Source organism: Pleurodeles waltl, chromosome 7 (assembly GCF_031143425.1).
Source record: "Pleurodeles waltl isolate 20211129_DDA chromosome 7, aPleWal1.hap1.20221129, whole genome shotgun sequence".
Lineage (NCBI taxonomy): Eukaryota > Metazoa > Chordata > Amphibia > Caudata > Salamandridae > Pleurodeles > Pleurodeles waltl.
Window position 1 is genome coordinate 306,430,067 of NC_090446.1, and position 22,598 is coordinate 306,452,664.

The 22,598-nt window shown below is 42.3% G+C and overlaps 1 protein-coding gene across 2 annotated transcripts in view; it reads right to left on the reverse strand.

Annotated features, from left to right (window-relative positions):
- TTI1 (TELO2 interacting protein 1) overlaps positions 1-22,598 on the reverse strand; it is a 167,303-nt gene that overhangs the window by 135,395 nt on the left and 9,310 nt on the right. For both annotated transcript variants that reach the window (XM_069243735.1, XM_069243736.1), the window contains exons 2-3: positions 15,187-17,501; positions 2,782-2,949 (exon numbers count right to left, since the gene is read on the reverse strand). In XM_069243735.1, the coding sequence (XP_069099836.1) occupies positions 2,782-2,949; positions 15,187-17,491 (2,473 nt within the window). In that variant the 5' untranslated portion in view covers positions 17,492-17,501. The remainder of the gene's footprint in view (positions 1-2,781; positions 2,950-15,186; positions 17,502-22,598) is intronic.

The following is a 22,598-nucleotide window of genomic DNA, read 5'->3' on the forward strand; positions in this document are numbered from 1 at the left end:
CCCCGCATCCGAAAAACCACCGCCGGCGGCAGATCCTTCTCCTACCTCGCCGCCAAGACCTGGAACACTCTCCCCACCATCCTACGACAGACCCAGGACCTGCTGGCCTTCAGAAGACTCAAGTCCTGGCTCTTCGACCAGTAGCACCCCCCCTCCCCAGCGCCTTGAGACCCTCGCGGGTATGTAGCGCGCTTTACAAATGCAGTGATTGATTGATTGATTGTGGTTGACTGGAGTGGGTGAATTGGGATGTAGTGGGGTGGATTGGTTGGGTGAGGTAGATTGGATTCAAATGGAGTGGGGCAAATCTGAGTGGGGCCGAATTGAGCGGAGAAGATTCTTCTGGATTGCAGTGGGGCAGGCTGGAGTGGGCTAGATTTTTTTGGATTGAAGTGGGAAAGACAGGAGTGAGACAAACTGGAGTGGGGCTGACAGTTTTAGATTGGAGTGGTGGTGATTGTTTTGGACTGGAGGAGGGCATATTGGTTTGGCCTGGATTGGAGGAGGTTGTTTTGGATTGGAGTGGGGCAGATTTATGTGGATTGTAGAGGGGCAGATTTTTGGGATTGGAATAGGGCAGGCTATTTGGAGGGAGGCAGATTATTTTGGAGTGGGCGGATTGTTTTGGAGTGGAGTGCAGAAGGTTTCTTTGGACTGGAGAGTGCAGATTGGAGTGGAGCAGATTGTTTTGGATTGGAATGGGGGCGACTGAGGTGGATAAGAAGGGAGTGAAGTGAATTGGGGTAGAGTGCATTGGATTAGAGTGGGGTGGAATGGATTGGGGTGAGGTGGTTAGGATTAGAGTGGGGCAGATTATTTTGGATTGGATTGGGGCAGATTGGAGTGGGGCAGATTGTTTTGGATTGGGGTGGGGCATATTTTTGGGATAAGAGAGGGCAGTTTGGAGTGGAGAGGATTAGTTTGGCTTGGAATGGGATGGAATGTAGTGGACTGGAGTGGAGTGGATTGAATTAGAATGAGGTGGAATAGTTTGGGTTGAGCTGGATTGGATTAGAGTGGGGCAGAATGGATTGGGCTGATGCGGTTTGGATTAGAGTGGGGCAGACTGGAGTGGATTATCGTGTAGTAGATTGGAGTTGGGTAGATAGTTTTGGATTGGAGTTGGGCAGTTTATTTGGATTGAAGCTAGACAAGAGTGTTTTGGTTATTGACGTGGAGAAGATTGCTTTGGATTGGAGCGGGGCAGATTGAAGTGGGGCAGACAGCTTTAGACTGGAGTAAAGCAGATTGGATTGGAGTATGGAAGGTTTTGGATTGAAGCGGGCAGATTGGGGTGGAGCAGATGGTTTTAGATTGGAGTGGGGCAAAGCGTTTTAAATAAGGGTGGGCGGATTGTTTTAGATTAGAGTGGGGCAGTTTGTTTTTGATTGGCGTGGTGCAGATTGTTCTGGATTGGTGTGGGGAAGACTGAAGTGGAGCATATTGTTTTAGATTACAGTGAGGCAGATTGTTTTGGACTGGAGTAGGCAGATTGCAGTAGGACATACTGTTTTAGATTGGAGTGGGGAAGATTGTTTTAGACCTGAGTGGGGCAGACTGTTTTGGATTGGTGTGGGGGAGACTGGAGTGGGGCAGATTATTTTGGATTGGAGTGGGGCAGATAGTTTTAGATTGAAGTGGGGCAGATAGTTTTAGATTGGAGTGGGACAGATTTGGGTGGGGTGGGGCGGTTTGAGAGTACTGGAGTGTGGTGGATTGGGGTCAGTGGTTTGGATTGGAGTGGATGGGTGGATTGGTTTGGTGTGGACTGGATTAGTTTTAGGTATAATGGATTGGTCTGGGGTGGATTGGTGAGGGTGGAGTGGGGTGGGGTGGACTGGAGCCAGGTGGTTTGGGGTGTATTGCATGATTATGTGTTAAAGCATAAATTCGGAACTTACACATAAGAAACAAACAATGTCACTTGCACTATCCAGAACAAGGTAATTGTCATCTTTTGAGAACTGTGCCCACGATTAAAAACAAAACATGAGTGCAAGGAGAGCAAAGAAGACTTGGCAAAATATGCGAAAGGAGTTAGTTAACTATAGAAAATAAAACTTTGGGATTGTGTTTGTCTTGCTGGGCACGTTTTTTAAGTCACCCACCTTCTGCTTGCAGGTCACTAGAAGTTAAAAATAAGTACCTCAATTATGTCAAGGGCAGCGGATGCGCACTGATTAAGTTGAATAAATCGGTCCTTGGTCCCTTTTCCGCGAGCCTGTACAGATGAGTGTCACACATGCCAACAAATGGTAAGCAACAGGCGAGCTCTGAGACTACTGTAAAATTATAATAGTCTTGAATAGACCACGCATGTGCTGTCTAGCTGAGACCCAAAAGAGACAGCACCTGTCTGTCCAAGACCTAAAAAACAGTGGCAAACTTCAGTAGTGGCTCACCAACTCTGACACTGTGGTGTTCATCTCTTTAGATGTATGTGTACCAATGATCAGATGCTTTCAATCACAGTGGAAGCGAGTCAATGGCTGAAGTGGCTCGCCTGCTGTGTCATGCTGTATGCCATGGTGGCTGGAAGCAAAAGGTAAAAAACAGTTTATCGAACTAATGGAGGAAGAAGGCTGCCCCAAATAGCTTTGATGTATTTTTTAAAAGATTTCTTTGAGTACATGAGGCTGACGAGCAACTAAATCTGTCCACATAAAAAACATAACAAGGAACTGAAGGCAATAGGTACCTCTGTGGAAGCTGGAAGATATTTATCACAGAGGAAGGGCTCCAGGGTACTACATGAGCACTACAAGAGAAGACAACACTCACCATCCTCGTCAATATCCTGGACGTTACCATCTGCTCTTTGCTTTTGCTTCACATAGTTGAAGAAAAAGTGTTCAATCTCTTCCCTTTGGCAGCTCTCTGTTGAACCTTTCCCTTGGCCATCCTGCTGCTGAAGGACTGGGCAATTTGGCACTGCTGGAAACCACTTGACTTTGGGGAAACGGGAGGGGAAACATTTAGGTGTGTGTTATACCATACAAGCGTCCAGTTTCCTCATAAAAAGATGTTCACATCACACAAGAGAATAACAGTGGCTGGCAACAGAGGAAAAATGCCAAGTAACCTTGTATCTTTACATTTCTTTCTGCTCCGACTTTTTACTCACTTACAGCAGTTACTGGGAGGTGCGATAGAAATTACTATGAATGTCTCTAGGAGTCTTTGCTGCCCAAGTGAGGCATGCGTTAACGACAAACGAAAGAACAGTTACTACTCGTTATCGTTAAGCTTAAATGGAAGCCTGGTAAATGCAGCACTAATGGCAATCAGAAAGCCTAACATTGAAACAGCCATTTCCACCATATTTAGCGCACAGTTCTTTATCTAGGCGAATGATTCTATGTTCCTAATAGACAGATGTACCTTTCTTCTCATATTTAGCACCAAACCTGTGTGGTGCGCATTGACATTCCTCAGAGTTGATGTTGGGGAAAGCTTGTATGCCTAAGTCTGCATTTGACATGAGTCCCAAGAGTTATCCCAATTACTGTCTCCTACCGCGGGTTCCCTTATCTAGGCGATTCTAACACATGAAAACTATCTATAAACTTAATAAATGCAAACAAGAATACTGACAGTAACTTAGCCAGCTATGTGCCACATTCTGATCTTTTGTCACAATGAGGGGGACTTGATAACAGCATGCTAACAAAATAGGTCACCTTTATATTAATGAGCTAATGTTCATACTTGAGGCTTACCCCTCCAAGTCTGTCATTGGTCCATTGAATGGTTACGCAAATGGCAAGAATCCCTAGTAAGAAATCCACTGTGTGATACCTGGTGAATTGCAAGGTTTGGGCAAGGTCCACTCCCTGGGACTTAAAAGCCAACTCACCCAGTCGAGTAGATGGCATGTAAGTGAGGACTCGCTCTGCTTCGCCAACGTAATGCATGCATGGATTTTAGGCGAACCAGTTTGCAATGGTTATGTGAAATATCGTGTGCTGTCGTAGATTGCAGAGATGGTGTAGGATGATGACTGCAGCAGGGAATCTGCCTACTTGCAGGTGGATTCTACCTAATACAGGCTGGTGCAGAGCTACACTGAACTGGCCAGCACCAGTCATGTTCGATCTCCTAGAAAGAGTCTGTTCCCAGGCTATTGGGCTTTCTAAGATGAATCCTACTCTCTCCGTGCCAAATCAACACAGTGCACCCCTCACAGCTCCTATTTGATTATTCTTTCACGCCTTATTCATGCTACAAATGTAGGCATCAAACCAGCCACTTGCCTGAGAACCATATTAATCACATAAGACTCCGCTAAATGTACAGAGAGGACACACATCTCTTCACTCAGGCAGTGGTGTACCTCCGACTAGGCACGCAATCTGTGGTATTCCCGAGTGACTTCTCAGAAGCACCCTACTCACATAGTCATGCGTACACCAGAAAACTGGTTAACAGTTATACTTACTTCACCCTTGTAAAAAGAGATCTATTGACGCACATAGAATGGGACTATAGCTTGGAAAAGAGGACTTCCCAAGAGATGAACAAACATAATCCAATTAGAAAGAAGATGCTCACAAAAGAAACCTTGGTAATCTATAAAAACATGTACAACTTTAACCCTAATTGGCCCACAAAACTAATTTATTTATTCAGGAAAGTCAGACAAGTTATTATCTTCACTAACTCACCCCCCCACTCCCAAGAAATGAACTTGTCAATAAAGCACTGGGAATCAGCACCAATTAAATGGGAGGCAGCCTGTCAGAACTAGTCAGTTGTCTTGCTGAGGCACAAGTGGGGTGCTAGATGACATATCCGGCACAAAGGAAGAATCGTCTATGACTAGTTATTGTCATGCTATGCCATGTTAACCTAAATTACATTTCAGAAGCCTGAAAATGGATTACCAAATGGGTCCTGGGAAATAATCTGGTTGCTAAAGTATTCATCTCAGAGATGGATGCTGAAATACTCACATAAATGCGGGTAGCAAAACGCTTTCAAAGACAGTGTCCGTACTATGGTTTTGTATTTTTGTTGCAGTCCTGGATCCCAGTGCCCCTAATCAAAGGCTAGGTCACTAGATGTGCCTCTGCAGATAGGTTGGCAGGCTCTTACTTCCCATTTGGGTATTGACACAAAACTCCAGTTTCAGAATCAGCTTAGAGGTTCTGGGGTTGTGTATACCACATCGCTGCTTGTAGCGTTCCATTGATCATGTAAGAGTGCAGCTTATGTAGAGAGTGCCAAGTAGCATGTAACCTATTGTGGCCAGTGACCACAACTGGAAAAGGCAAAACAAAAGTTTCATGTTTCTCGTCCTGAAACCAAACTACACGTTGCATACATTAATTTCTCTCTAGGTCTAGCTGCATATTCTACCCGAAAAAAATGTGATTTGCGTAGCTGCAATAGTTCCAGGACTTCATCTCGAAGTAACATATGTTCTGCCGCTATGACCACACATACAAGTGGCTGAGAGGATTGAAGGCCTATGCTGAGGTAGCAGTGTGTCGATCCAAGCAGAGTTTGGCTAAGGATATGGGGTTTAAGGGATAACAGCTGGTATAGCCAGGGAGTGCACTCAATAGCAAAGGATTTGGAGAGAGAAGTCATACCAATGTCAGGGAACAGTTAAGCAAGCACAAGGATGGATAAATGCTACTAGATAACTGTGTGAAGCGCACCCACATGTGCCCGGAACATGTGATGCAATGGGCACAGCCTAAATTGAGCTAGTGTTGAGAAATCAAGAAGGAAAGTTATGATACTGGGACAGAACATTGTAAAATATGCAAACCTGATTGAGTTGCTGTGGATATGACAGTGGCGACTGCGAGGATCCCACCCTCCTAGGAGAGGTCCGGGTTGGGCAGCACTGTCTCTGTGAGACCTCTGCTGAGTTGGAAAAGACTGAAGTTGACTGTGCTTAGAAAATTATGGATTTTCTTGCTGCTAATGCTCTCACATTTTATTCCTTAGGGTAGTTTTCTGCATTATTCCCGAGATCCTGGCAATCAAAGGGAAGGCAGCGAGAACAAGGAGAAGCATTTCAGACCGTTGCTAGCCAGGACCAGCCCCGCTGCAAGACTGGGTTCAGTGGCACAGGAAGTTTTAACAGGGTCAATGATCACATAATGAATTCAAATATCAGTCAATAGAGCGGAGTATAGCAACCTCTTAGCTTCCAACACTTAACATTCAAATGAAACATTTTGTGGAGTCACATATTATTAGGGGAAGCAAGGCCCTAATAAAGACAAATGCAAGCATGCAGTTTGGTTCCGCTAGGGGGGCGAATGACTTGCAGAAAGCAAGCGTAGAGCTGCAGAACGTGGCATCTGTGTCAGATATACAAACAAAATTTGTTGTTCCTCTTCTTTCAGAAGGCAGCACATCAGATTTGATCCATATGTTTTAAACTTTAGTATGTGCAGTTTAATCATATTAATGATCCGGTAATGCCACAGAAACATGAGCATCTTCTTTGGTGAGGTTTCTAGTCAGTCATATCTACTGTACGAGGAGTGAGAAATCCCATGTTCCCAACATTTAGTCAGGGCTTTATACTTTTCAAGTGCTACCACTTTCAGGGCATGAAGGCAGGCAAACAAGGAACTGTTTTCTTGTGCACAGGTTGTGTTTTGATGAATGAAAAGTTAGGAAATGTAGCAGTCTCAGGGCTTATAAAATTCTTTACCATATGCCAGCACTCTAGGTTAGGCTGGCTCCCTAATAGAAAAGATATGAACAGACCTCAGTGTAAATGGCAACCAAGCAGGATCGCGTACTAGCCAGTAGGATTCTGCACTGCTCTTACCTAGGAGATGCCCAACAAAAACTACATAGTAAGGGGGGTCCGTTGAAATGAAGACAATCATCCTTTCGTGTTGTTTTTGTAACTTCTGCCTACCCAAAAATATTTCTGGGAGTAGTGATTTAACATTAATAACCCATATTTTGCTTGCCTAGGCACCTCTGGATGAAGGCCACAGTTCAAACGTTTCTTCAGGCAAAACAACATTGTTAACATATATTTTAAAAGTTCACAAGAAGTTAAGCAGGTGCTTTCTGTGTAGGGTTGAGGACATATCTTGCTTTAAAATGGCGATATATTTCGCAGAAGTATTTTTATGCTGTAATGGATTGAGTGTGCTAATCAAACCAAAATAGCACTGGGCTATCTCGTCCTATTGAAGTAAGAAAGACTCTTTCAATTAGAAGCCAGCTTCAGAAATAGAGTACAAGCTCTGATCCTCTTTCAACAACGATGGAGGCAACACTCTTCTGAACTTCAATCCTAGAAGACGTTCTATCGGATTGGCATGTCTCACAAGGTCTTGAAGAAGTTTAACAACATGAGCCCAGCTCTAATGTGTCTATACACTTTCTAAATCCAGGCACATTTCATCTTCTTAACCAGCTGCAAAGTTTAGTTAATAGGTCCAGATTGTCCGTAAAATAGATAAAAAAAATATCTAGAAGCCACTGGAGGATACTAGCAACGCATGCACACAAAACTGCGTCACTATGGAGGAATATAAGCAGCCCCCGTGCCAGAACATTTAGTCAGGACCCACCATACAAATAACAATCTCTACTAGGGTGCTGGTTGAAATCACCAAGAATCATCAGTTCTGCATGTTTATAGGGGTGAGCAGCTTTTTTCGAAACGTGCCAAGCATCATCCTCACATCATGGGTCTCCTTCCTTAAATCACAATATATACAGTGATGCATAAAATTATAATGTTATTGGTAAATGAGAGAAGTACCCCAAGAAAATGAGGGGAATTGACCGAGACCACTTCCATTTGATAGGTCAGGTCTAGTTCAACAAAGGTCACTAATCTCCCACTTGCTCTCCCACTAAGTGAAGGCAACATATTGATAACAAAAGTAGCATAGCCTTCTAAATATGATCCTGATTTCCCCACACCCCCACGTGTTCCACATATCCCAGAAACATATGAAGTCAAGGGGAGTGAAGTTCTTTGGCCAGTGAGGGTCATCAACTTTCTCTTGCACTCCTGCAGTGTTCCAACTTAATACCTTGAGCATCCTAGAAGAGGATGTCACACTTGTAAGTTCCTTACGATTTTGATCCATCCCCAGTCAATCTTGGTCATTCAACCACTCAACAATCATATTTATTAGACAAGACACGATTGGTGCCCAGGTTCTGGACCTGGGTTATGGGAGGTGCCACATTATCGCCTTGACTAGCGCCCCCTGGCATTTCATTGGCTTATACAAATAACCCAAAGGCAACACTGAAATTCTGCTGTGGGGCTACTGGACTGTTAATTAGTTAAAATAAAGCCAGCCCTATGGGCTTTACAAAAGTTAACAACAACGCAATCTCCTGCTCATGTTTTAGGAGCACTACCAATCCACCTCACTCTACGTGCCATAACAATTTAATCAAATAACGACTGTCTAGCGTAGCAGGGGACCGTCCCAGCAAACCAATGAATAACCTTATTCTTAAGTTGCTGGTAGTTTTCTTGGTCAGGGTGAAATAGCATTAGCTAGGCCCAAGACACATGGGGTACAAGCTGGAGTGAGCTGGACAGGGGCAGCAGAGGATATAGGACCCCGAGGACGCCCATTTTGAGCTTGCTTGAAGACCCCTCGGGACCTTCAGCTCAATATTTGGTGCACAAGTATCAACTCTAGGCCCTCCACCTATCCCCGCATGAACATTTCTGTCCAGGGAGACAGACTGTGCTATAGATTCGGGGCCTGTGCAGTTGCATGTGGCGCTGCCTGCGTTTCCTGATGTGCCTGCTCTGCCCGCGCCTGAAGCACATCCGGGTGTTAGAGGAGGATGCAAACTATTACAATCAACTTTACCAGATAAAAGACCTTGCCCTCGGAGGGTATTTAGTGGGCTTTTCAAGATAGAAGATATTTTACTCAAAATATTTTCTGTCTTTTTCAGGAGAGGCCCTACAGAATTCCCCAGAGAGACCACACTTTCCTCTAGCATATAAAATCTTTGACTAAGGTTCTCAAACGCAGAAAATATTTTAATTTCTAAAATGCGAATGCGTTTCTGTATAGGGCAGATCCAGATACAGGAGCCAGTTGCCCCCTTTTGGGCTTCCAGGTGGGTTTATTATAGGCAAGTACGATGTGCGGGAAGGCCCCGAATTACTGTTGCTTTTGGTCCTGGGCCCTCCCTCTGCTCCATCACCTCCAGACTTGGCCCAGGCGGGAGGGCCCCCTTACTGGTACTTTGCAGGGAGGGGGCCTTCAGTTTTGCTACACCACTGTCAACACCTCACTATAATTGTTCCGGGTAAGTGCCTAATTAGTGAGAAATTTGCATTCATTGACGGAAGCTTTCCTGAGACACCTGCATATTCTGACGGCTTTCAGAAAATCAACCACCAGGTCACTGTTCAATAATAAGTGGTATTAGTGCTGCTTCCAAAGGAATACAACGTTTCAGTGCTTTGTGGACAAAATATGGGCCCATTTTTAAGTAAATAGCAGAATCAGTTGTCCAAGTAGGCGTCTTCTTGGCGTCCACTCGCTCTTATGGTAAAAGACAAAGGAAGAGAGATCTTTTCCTTCAGAGAGGGCACCAGTTGCCACATTAAGACTCATTAGGATTCCCTTGACCTGGTGAGATCTAACTCTTGTGCTCTGCTTCCTCTTGCTTGAACCTTTGGCTTTGTGTAAAGTGAGCCTGTTTTGTGGTTGCCATTGCCTCAGCATGGGACCTAAATACCCCCATGCATTCGGAACCATTTGCCATTTTACATCACAGCAGTGCTATTTTGCTGACCCATCCCTCATCTGTCCCATTGGTGTTATAAGATTTCCACCCAAAAAAATTAGATTTGCATTCTAATTTTCTTTCTGTGTCCTTATGCCTTCATGGCAGTAATGTTGCATAACACTGATATTGGGCACATTTGTCAGTTACCTTCACAAGTCCAGAGTAGCTTGTTCCACTGAACAACTCTCTACAATCGTGGTGGTTTTTGATTTCGGGCTTCCAGGCCACCATTAATAGTCCATGGGTGCTCCACATCCAATATTGTTATTCACGTTGTGCCACCTGCCTTGTATTAAACGTTTTTACCCCACTCATAGAGCCAAGGCATCTTCTGTTGAATTCTCCAGCATATGCCCACTCATGATATTTACATGGCATCTAAGTGGGCTACCTTGCAGGCACTGTGCTCTTTATATTTCTTTGTAGACCAATGTGAAATTCAGTCATGTAGTCTTACGAATTCATTTGCATAGATAATGACTGTCTAGTGGGATTTTCTTGCCCCCTCCTTCGAACTTTTACACTTACTGGTGAATCTATCCGTTGGTTGTAGGTTTCAAAAAATGTACTCGTCCTATCAATTATTTGCCGGTTGGCCTCTTTACTTAAGCGATGAGTTCTATACACTCAGCAAGTCTGCAAACTTTAAGGCCTTTAGTGATATGATTCTGGCCGCCTTTATGTAGGTTTATTCCCTGTGTTCTGATGAATAAATAGTTCAGACAGTTTGTGGATGAAAGCTTAGAAATGCATTGAGCAACATTTTCGTCTGTGCATAAATGTAGTAAATAGTGTGTTTACAGGGACAATATGTCTTGTCTTGATTATCACATATTTGCCTTGTAATAAATGTAACACTGCCTCTTCCTAAATTGCCTCTTCGGGACTAGTAGGTCTGGAGCACATTCATTGATTTGTCTACCAAGTTGCTCCATGTCAGGTGTGACCTACAGCCTGTTGTCATTTTTACCTGAATTACTTTACGTGCTGAAACTTTGAAGCCAACAATTACAATGAAAAAAAAACATAACTCCCAGAAAACTGAGTTTTTGGTTAAAATCTGTCTGATGCTCTCACTCATGACATGGGTCAAATTGGCAATATTACAGACACATCATGATCATCATCCCAGAACGACTGACAGACTTAGGACAGAGTCAATTGAATGTCTGCATTATCCTAGAAAGGTTCGCAGAGCTGAGGACTAGTCAGAAAAATGCCAGAATTATCAATAAATGACCTGTAGGGCTACAGAGGGGGCTTTATCATGACCCTTATACCCATGAAAGGCTGGTATAGCTTATTCAGATCCAGTCATGTAAGACCAATGAGTAGAGTGCTTCTTGGCACTGTCATTTGTGTGTCAGGGATAATTCAGAAAATGTGTCTGGGCTGGGGCATAATCACTCCATACAAAATATTCAGGAGGTCCGCGTGTGGGGGGGGGTTTGAGGAGGGGGGAATTGGGGAACCCAAATCACCCTAAGGCAAAAAAATGCAGTGTAATTTTGTCTTGCTGGAAAAGAATAACTACTGTCTGGTATAAAAAATAAGGATCTGCCGCCTTACACCAGTGACCAAGTTTCAAACAGCAACACTATGCACAGCCTTCTCATCTGTTCTAAATATAACATCCTTCACCATAAGTTTTTAATACCACTTTTATTAACTACGGATTTAAGAGACATTAAACCTGTAATGTTATATTGACAGCTCTTAGCAACACTTGACATTTTTTGTTAATGTGTCTTGGTACCTGACTGGGGTTTTTAGCTCAAGATGTTAGGCCCTGTCTAGTTTTGTTCCCCTTTCTCTTCTATTTTCTGGATTGTATTAGATAACGTTGCCATTCTCTTCATGACTTTTGTCTAGAATTCTCCTGATAAAGCGAACTTAAATGACATTATGATTTTGGATATGAAAATATCAATGTTGTTTTTGACTGACATTTTTATTGTATTGCCTTTCTTCTTATGTCCTTTGAGTTATCCACTCCTAGTTGATAAGATCCTGTTTCTTGACTGTCACAAAAGTTCTTCAGGATTTGTACCTCTCGGAAATTCACATGCTTGTATAACTTCCCGTTGTCAGGCTGGAGATATCTAATAATTTTTTTCAGCTAACTGTACAAACAAGTTCTCGGATACTGCAAATACAATGCATTTTCACAAGTAGCCCAGTCACGTCTTTATGCTGAACCACGCTCTTTCCAAGAGGTCGATGTGATCTGAAAGCCACTCTCCCCACAGGCCACCATACCTCTGATTTAATGTATAACACATATGAGACTATTTAAAAGCACTCAGTAAGTGTAGCACTGAAATGAATAAAACTTTTCTATGCAGGTGTGAAAACCTGCTGGCTTCCTTTGTACTTGGGAGGCCACTGGGACCGGTGAAACAAAGACCATCTACATGTTTTGTAAGAATGTGGAATCCACCTCTTTACAAAGCTGCTATGCCCAGCAGAGTATCTGAGTAAACCCCATCGCCTGTGCAGGGCAAAGAAGGCAGTATCGGGCAGCTTAGGCGAAAGAGATGGTGCAGAACTTCCTGGCCAAAAATAGCACTGTTCCAGTAGCTGCGAGCGCATTAAGTGGGTAGAATGTGTGTTGGGTAGCCCATATAACTGCTGAGAGTACATGTGATAGGTACATGTCTTGACAATGCCAATGATGATTAGGCCTGTTTGAATTTCGAAGGAGACTGGATGGAGGGTGGTCTTAATAGGAAAGTAGCGATTGGTAATATTTCACATTAAACATAGGAGAATGGCAGCCTTGGCAGCTGTTTAGCTACAATATTGTCTCCACTGAACAGGGGTCAGTAAAATGCATGGCCATGGTTTCATTACGATAAGAATTCAGAATGCCCTGGATGTCCACATGGTGTAATTTCTCTTCAGCCGAGTGGGTAAGAAGTCCAACCAACTTCGTTTAACAAAATATGTTAAGACCTCATGACTACCTTGTGTCTATGGAATACAGTGAAAGGTTCGGAGGTTCAAATAGCTTGGATCTCACGCATGCACCTGGCTGACAACGTGACCACGAACAAAAAACATTTTCCAAATCAGAGATCTAGGGTAACACAAGCCCAATGGCTCTAAATAATTATTCATCAGGCCAGTCAAAGCCTAATTAATGTTCACATATACAATTGCTTGGCATGAGATAACATTCCTGTAGTCAACAAACGTTTTTGAACCTATGTGCTGACTGTTTCCTTGTCCATGAAGTTATCCACCAGCTGAATGTTGGCTATGGGCTGGATATTGGCTTTGGAGGAGGTAAATCATTTGTCAGTCTGGAATTCACAACTTTGAAAATGAACTTAATCATCTTGGAGAGCAGCAAGAAGAATTTGTGCAAATTCACTGAGAACCCAAGCCTGAAGGGGGTAACGTCTGTCACTGCTGGGCTGGGCCGATTCACACATCCTCTATTTATGCTAAAGGTGAGATGGTTGCCCAGAAATGAACACCAAATGATTTTGCATTGCTGCTGAAGGGCCAGAAATGGGACCAAGATGTTCATGAAGCCTGAACGGATTGGATTCCAAAATTATCCAAATGTTCACCCAAAGTTCAAAATAGACTCAAGGTGGAAAATACTCCAAAAAGTCCTTGGCCCCAAGAAACAATAAGGACAAAACCCAAATGAACCTCTCTAAAACTGCTGATGTACAAAATGAGCATGAATGTTATTAGAAAACAAAAAGCCCTTCCGATGGTCAGTCTGTGGACAATGTCAGTTGATTAATTTACCATCAAAGCCTACACAGAAACATATCACATAAAAGGACCGAGGATGCAATGGGCGTACGCACCCGCTTTCTGCCCCTCGTGGGCTCTGTGACATTATAGAAAGGGCTGCAAACACTTGTGACGGACTTCTGAAATACAGATCGCTAGAGCCACACTAATGGGGCATTCCCTCACTTGCATGGAGGTGTAGCCCCATTAAAAGGAGGGAATACTCGGCTTCTGGGACTGCACTCTATAAGAGTATCAGGAGAGATGAAGCACACTAACTGTGAGCCAAAAAGGGGAGGTGCACAGTTAGTGCATCCCACGTGGCGACCCCATTCGATGGGGAAAGTGGGTACCATGGACCTACTACTGATAAGTCTAAAACTTCTGGGGCCAATCTTTTTAAAGGTAAAACTCTTCTTGGAAGAAAATCCTGCTTAGATAGGGTGTCTCAGATTATGAGAGTTCACTGTTTATCATATTCAGCTTAAGAAGCTTTCTTTTACACCCTTCACTGTGAGCTGGTTTGCGTGGTAAAAATGAAAAACATCTTCATTTACTGTGTCCTTAATATATGCCCCAGAGACAGTACTAGGTGATACTGTTTTTGGAGAGTTTTCACGTACTTTCCTGTAATAAAAAAATAAATTAAAAAAGCACTGTTGCTCTGCAAACGGACTGAGTTTGAAACAGTTCAATTTAGCAGTTGAGATCAGAAAATGATGCTCACTAGAAACTCTTTGATGACTTGAATACTGATGAGCAGTTATGCGAAAGGAGACATAATGATGTTACAAGTTACTAGATTTATAAACTAATACAGTTTCATTGTGAACAAACATCTTTAAATGACTAACAAAAATGTTTGACAGCTCTTTTTAGGTCTCACCTATCAGCTGTAGTTGTCGGTTGGAGGCCTCCTGTTACCTATACACATAAAGAAGAGTGGGTATTTGGTCAGCCTCTTTCAGCCATTGGCTGTTGGTGATATTCAGAAGTCGGCATTGGCTGTCTTGACCGTTTTTAAAAGCACGACATTTAGTGAAAGGTAATAGAGGACTTTAAGTGGGCACTTGAGATAACCTCTCCACTGTACGGTTGCCCTACTGTTCCTATTAAGTCCCCATTGTCTCCCATCAACCTCATCTACCAAGTCCGGTATGTGGCACTCGCTGCTGCCATTTCTATTGCACAGACATGCTCATATTTTGGCTTCACAAGGATTGCCAAGGCTAAATTATTCCAAAATATCCGCTGTGCATGCACACACATACTGCAGCCATTTCTAATGATGCTTCTTATGTTTACTTAAAACTCCAATACACCATGGCCGTCATGAATGTGTGTGCATGCATAGCAACATCAGGAGCAAAAACTGACAAAGCCAACAGATCAGTGCATATGAGCCAATACATGATTCACTGGCTTGGCCAATGCTTGTTTTTAATTGAGGTTCCAAGCTTAAAGAGACCTGTAGCTCTAGGTAGCAGACAGCACAAAACATATAATTAAGTAACCATGCCACAGATTATCTAAATTGGTGTATCTGCTACACTGCAAGAGCGTGTATATAGTTGACCCACTCATCAGATCATGAATCATTTGAGAAAAATTACATTTAGCAACAAGGCTACTTGAACAATTCAAGACATAATGTTACCTGTACTTTACCTAAAGCAGACAAAAGAGAGTACAGAACATCCAAGAACAGTGTAGCCTGTTCATCATGAAACCGGTCTAACGAGGAGAGAATATCCTGGATCACATCATCCACCAGTGGGAGTAAGCTGGCATCCGAATGTTTCAGCATTGCCTCAAGAACCCTAGGAGTGTTTGGATGCTGAGCTAAATGACGTAACTGCAGGGATATTTCATTCACTAGATAGTCAGAATTGTAATTAATTAAATCACATGGGGAATTGTAGCCGCAGCTGATTGATATTTCTGACATAGCACATAACGCTGCTTGGCTAACCAGGAGAGTTTTGTCACCAGCCTTTTCCAGCACCGGGTAGAGAGCCATCACTAAAAGCAATCTGAAGTCATTTCCCAGTGCCTGCGCAAAGTAGCCAATACCCTCCAGCTGGATGCAGATCTGCCAGATGTTGCTATTCATAAAGCGGAGAGTCGGGCGAACATCTCTGGGAGACTTAGTTTGCCATCCATATGCATGTGCTGAGATTGCATCAAAGTTAGAAGGTTTCAGAGTTACCTCTTCATCAGAATAACTATCTCCTTCCGTGCTAGTGACCAAACACCAGTTTGCCTGGTCTACGTACTCCTCCAGGACAGATGTCACTGATGCTCTTAGGTCATCAGTGTTCACTTTATTATCCCTTGGCTGGAGCACCACAACTCCAAGTCCAGCCGCTCCAACAATCAATTCATTTAGGACCAATGCCGACTGCTTTCGGTAGACAACTGATTCTCGGTACAGCTCCATGAAATGATCAACTAAAAGGTATATATTCCCATAGTAAGCAAGTATCCGACAAATCTGCTGTAACAACATAAATATCTGATCATCATTAAAGAACCGGAAACACTTGCGTTGACACGTCCTATTAAGCAGATTGTCAGGTATTGTGACTGCAGAATCAGTAAATGCCTCAGGGATCGAACGTCTCTCTTCAACAATTTTCACATCAGTGACATCCAGCTCCAAGACTTGCATAAGAGCTTTAGAAAGACGGTGAAGGTGGGTAACAGAGTTTAGGACCACGTTGATTTTGGGCCCTAGCAATTTTAGATAGCCAAGCAAGACAGTCAAAGTTAAGTGTTTACCTCTATCATCTTGTGAACTTATTAGACGAGGAAGAGAAGTTGTAAGGGAAAGAAGATTTTCTGACAAGACATCTACTAGTGCTTTGCTCTCAGCTACTGTCCCTTGTTCTGCAATACTCTGCAGGACCTCATTTGACCTGCTTCGAACCTCTAGACTCTCGTCATTGACTAGTCCAACTAAAGCCTTCAGAAGAAAACCCAGGCAACCTATCAATGACCGGCTGCACTTCAACAAAAGATGTCGAGCCAGCTCCACAAGCTCGAACCTTACCTTCCAGTGTGGGTCAATGGAAACACATTCAACAATCCTATGGAGTATGAGGGACAACTTGTCCCCAGTGTCTTTTACCCAACTGGGATGTCTATGGACCAAGAGTTGTGCAATTTGTACATGTTTTGAATCCAGAATTTCTGTGTCTTTTGCAATATTTGCTAGCTGATCATCTGCCATGACCATTCCCACTGTCTTGTGCCACACTCTGAGGGCACAGACTGTAACTGCATGCCCTTGTTTGATGTCACCTGTAATAACTCGAGACAAGCTAGTTGAGATTCCTGGTAGAAAAGATGCAAAGAAAGTGCCCAACTGAGTGTCATCAATGCAGGTCTTGCTTACAGTGTGCCCTGGACAGTCACACTGCATGATTATTGCTTGCAGACATCCTAAGGCTGCAATCTTAATTTGTTTTGATTTCTCATTTTGAGCCAGGGCTAAAAGCAAAGATACTGCACAACCAACAAGAGGAAGCATGGATGGCTTATACAGTGATTGGATAATGTCCTCATACGCTGAATGCATTAGAACTGTAATAGCATGAACAACAGCTAATTTTAGTTCTTCTGATACTGCTACTGGCTGCTGGCACTGAGACGGTGAAGAAAGACATATGCAAAGCTCAGAGAGCAGTTCCTGGAGCAAATCTGGCTTCTTGACACATGTGATAGACAGGATTGAGCCAATGCACTCCACCACATTTTGAACAAGGCTCTCCTTTTTTGGACCAGGGGTCTTCAAAGTGAAGCGCAGAGGGAAAAGGACATACTCTTGAAGTTCCTGTAGAGCAGAGTCACTAACTCTCGAAAGCTGCAACTGAAGGAGCTTTACATTTTCCACCGTCTGGGCCTTTGTCAGTTGTACACAAACTGGCCGCAAGATGCCAAAAGCTTCTTGTGGGGTGTCAAACACTGCCATGGTGAGGCCTCTGAGGGAGGGAAAAAACATAAAAACAAGAACATGTTGGTATTTGAAATTAAATGTCAAACAAAAATAAACTCTACCGTTATAATGCATATACACACATGCTGTGAGAGGTCAATGATATCAAAGAAGCAACGAAAAACACTTGAAGGGCTTGAAGAGACATGGAAGCTGTAGAAAGTTGACTTGAGATAGACGGCAGCTTATAGATAATGATCAATCACTAAAGTATAATTGGGTAGACTCAACTAAGAAGAGCCTCACGCCAGTGTTAGGTCATGTTATGTAAAACACCCATTTCCTCTCAGCACTGTTCTGCCTCTTCTTCCCTATGAAAGGGCGCGTTAGTAATGTGAAGTAACGACTAAAGAGTCTTGTGCTTTATTAATGTATTCCAATGTTACCAGATGTAGTGTGCTGCTTGATCATATACTGCATTAGCTCTAGTACTTACACCCAGAGAAGTGTTTTGTGAATGTATAGTATTTGTCACAACCATCGTTACATTATTGTTTTATTCCATAGCTAAAAAACTTTTCCCACTTAACATTTTTACTCCTAAATGAGGAAAGCATGAAACGGACTCGCTTTTATAAGCAGGGTGCTGAGAATCAGCATTAAACAGATGATGGTAGAAGCCTATCACTCAATGAAACTGTAAGAAAACTGCCAATCATGATCACAAGTCACCAGAAACAATATAGTCCCCGTTTTAGAAAAACAAATAAGAACTTTGATATTATGAAACACATAGAGGTAATTTGTGTTATGCAAAATAACTTGCAGAAGACATCTTCAATAACATGGTTCCTACTAAGACTTGCATTAGAACAAACAAATGTAACAGATGTGGTAGATTAACAATAGGGTAACTGCCTAAAGATAGATTTCTCTGTGACCTGCAATAGTGTTGAAACTGAGCAAGTAGGCACTCCAAAGGATTTTTGAGACAGAATGTGTATAAACTGAAAAGCTAATTGACCAGCTTAGATTGAAAAGAAGCTCACTATTAGAAACTGGCTTGGAATTTTCTCTGAATCCTAAATCAGAGTCAGACTTTGTCCCTGCTCCTATTACCAGATTCACTTTGTAGTCAGATGCTGGACTGGAATAGATAAAGGAAGATTTTTCTAGAAATTCAAACATTTGACACTCACAGTCTCATTCTCAAGCCAAATAAATGGGGGGAGGAGGCCAACCTTGATGCAGGAAAACAAAATACCTGTGTGTCTGTAGTAAAGTGCTAATGTTGGCTTTACAGAAAGGCTGATAGTGTAACACTCTAATTCCACTCTAATAGAGTGCCCTACATTCATGCTGGGATGGAGAGAATCGGAAAATAAAAACTCAAACTGAAAATGCAAAATCAATCAACAGAAATAAAACACCAACGACAGACCTAATGCATCATTTGCTGATTAATTTGTAGATTCTAACAACATTTTCTGCTTCTAGCTCAAACAGATCAAATGTTACTGTAAATGGCACCACACATTGTCTCCACTGACAAACCTTTTACAAACATTAAGAGGTCAATGTTTAGTTGTTGCTTTCTGGTTCCCAGATTTTTTACTTCACCAATGAGATACAACGTTTGTCTATACAGTATGGGTCAAGGTGACACAATAACTAAAGAATACTTCCACACATGTGCCGCACAATTTTCATATTCTTGCCACATATTCAGTCAACCATGCTGTGTAACTTGGTCCTTTGTTGCTTCATATTTCCTTTGGCCCTGTCTACATCCCACAAATATCTAGATCTAAAATAAATAAAATACACACATAACTAAAACTATGAAGTCTTAGCCGCAGGACACACTTTCCAGGGTGCTTAGGAAGGGTCCAGGCTAACGTGCATTGTCCAACATCTCCCCTTTACCATTTCACAAGTGAACATATTGATGTCAGTTTTAAAGTGAATAGGTCGAAAGCCGTAATCTGTCATAGTGCATGTTTGTCATCACTGTTTGTATTGTGCTATCTTATCCTTTGTGAGGCCAGATCACCTTTCTGGGTTGTGAAATAAATAGCTGCTCTGTTGTATCATATTTATTTATATCAATGACAAGGGCTCTGATTTGAATCTAGTTTGATTAATACAGAGTGACAGATTATCAGATGTTGATTGACTACCTGAAGTGCCCACTTCACATGAGGTTATGAAAGTACCATCTCAAAGTGTGAGCCCTCGACCTATAACTAGCAGAACTCCATCAACTACAGGCGAGAGTGAGCTACATGATTCTATTATCACAAACAAAAACAAAAACAAAAACAAAAAAGCTGAATTAAGGTGGGCTTGATTCTGTAAAGCCTAGTGGATGGGAACCTTCCATATCATCCACAGAAGATCATTCTTCTTCCCCCTCCCTAATGGTAGGGAACATTGCTGGCATAAAGAGCAAGGTTGATGATTTGGACTGGGGTCTGTTTATTGATAACTTTAGTGTATGTTTATTCCAGGAAACTCGAGCTATTACAAATGTGCACAAACAGGGCTATAATTTCTATTCTAAGGAGGTTATTTCTTCATCTGATGGAAGGGTGGAAGGGGGCCTTATTACATGGATAAAAATGTCTCTAAGTTGTACAACACAGAAAATATATGTTGCTTCGCCGGATATCCTAGCAGTTAGCATTGGCCCAAAACAGGGCACCTCGCTTTTCTTGTTAATCTTTAAAGCCAACCAGGTTCTTTCAGCCAAATCTCTAAAACTATCAGTTGTTTAAATACACTCTTGGCAGGGTTATATTTTAAGCATCGTGTCATTATTGCTGGAGATTTAAATCCGTCACTGAACCCTTACCCTCCATATTTAGAACTTACACAGTAGGAAGATCAATTATGGTGAATTCCACCCCTTTCTACAACTAGCAGGCATTCCAAAATTAGTTCTTAAGCCTCTCAGATCATAGATCTAATGGTTATGTTTGGCTTGCAGCCAGGTAATGGGCGCTTTCCCTCGGATAGGCCTGCTAAACCAACTTTTTCCCGTAGAAGCCATAGTAGTTTTATTGATTTCGCTCTTATTGATTTAAGGACATGGGATGAGATTGTTGATTTGAGTGTAGAGAAGAAACAAAACAGTGACCAGTTTCCTTTCATGGTGAACTGGATAGGCCGTTCTTTAGAAAGGGGTGTGTGTGTTTGGGGAGGGGGGTTGGGGAGGTTGAACAAGCTGGATGTCATGTTTCTTGTAGATGTGTCCAGTAACCAGCGCACTATCAAATGGGACAATTTTGTGAACTCAGATGACCAAGTAATAAAAGCTCATTGTTTGGCCACCAGCCAGCTGGCAGAACTTACATCCAGAGATCATGCTCCTGATCAAATAGTGTCTAAACACAAAAGGTTTTTCCTCCGTTTGAAGTCATTATTTATTTTATATATCAAACAGAAAAGTAGATCTGTGATCTCTCAGGTTAGACAAGTTTCTGCAGATGACATTAAAGCTAGCAAGGCAAAACGGGAAAAGGCCACATGGCATGAACTACTTATAGCTTCAAAATAAAATGGTAGTAAGCGTTTTTGGCTTCTAGTATCCCAAAAATGGGCGAAATAAGAACTTTAGACCTATTTGCCATATTCCAGCTGAAGATTGAATTTTTCACTTCACCAATTTATATAGAGCAGAGCCTGGACAATCAAAAGACTCAAGTGACACAAATATGTGCTGTGATAAAGGGAAGGTGGCTGGAGCTATTGATGCCTTTACTTTACAGGAAATAAAGACAGCCATTATAGCACAGACACCAGAGAAACCCCCAGGATTAGATAAGAACCCTGTAGACTTGTACAAACCTGACTTGATGACATGGGTTCCTTACATAAATCATGTGTCCAATGATGTACTGGCAGGAAGTCACCTTCGTAACTACTGGAAAGGTTGAATTATAGTATCCATTTACAAAAAGGGAGACAGGTCGGTTCTTGGTAATTACAGACCTATTAGCTTGATAGATAAATTTCAATAATTGTTTGCCATCAAGTACTAGTCAGACATTGGGACTGGATTTTGGAAGGATATGTTTTGTGCTACTTGCAGAAAGGATTCCAACAAAGGGCAGGTACATTGGGCCAAATCTTTCGGTTTCTCACAATAAAGTGGAAATCTGTTGGTTTGAATGCTGGGAGACTGTTTGTTGCTTTTGTAGACCTTAAGACTGCATTTGATTTAGTTCCTCGTGCCAAACTATGGGAGACCCCGGACAAACTTGAAGTACCAAGAGCCCTGTTAGGCCTGATAAAGGAACTCTATGTTAGAAATTTTGCAAGAATCAGATGGGGGTATGGATGGGAAATTAACAGATAAAATTCCAACCTAAAAACGCGTTTGACAAGGGTGTGTTTTGGCCCCCACCCTTTTCCTTCTAAATATTAACGCTTGTATTCTCTATTTGTACAATTTTGAAAATGATCCTCCAAAAATAGGTGAGTCCAAAACATCATGTTTACTATATGCCGATGACACCATATTATTATACAAAATAGAATCTGGTTTATCCAAGATTTTGGTGAACTTTTTGGAGTTCTGCAGAGAATACGGCCTTCAAATAAATAGCCCCAAAACTAAATACATGGCGTCTGGACACCCTAAACAAAGTGAGAACATTTATATTTTTGTATGGTGAGGACCTCGAAAGAGTTCTAGCGTTTTATTATGTGGGTATTCGATTAGAGGAATCCCTGAGGTGGACATGCCAAGTAGCAAAGCGTACCCTATCCTTAAAACAGAAGGCTGGGGTAATTTTAAGGTTTGCTAGAAGAGCACCCATCTTCCCTATCACCCCCGCCTTGGAAATTTATAAAAGTCAAGCTCGAGGGGCAGCTTTGTATGGCGCTGAGCTTTGAGGGCAGTGCAAATTGGAAGCTGTGGAAAAAGCTGAGAATTTTTTTTTAAAAACGCAATCAATGATTCCGCAGAGTTCACCGACTCTCCCTTTTCGCTTGTATCTAAAGCTAACATCAATAGCGGATATTGCGGCTCTTATGCCATTACAGTATTGGATAAAGGAGTGGCTAACAGATGAATTAGAGTATGGCAAGAGGTTTATTGGAAGGCTCTTGCGTTGACAAAATTCCTTGGTGCCTTTAT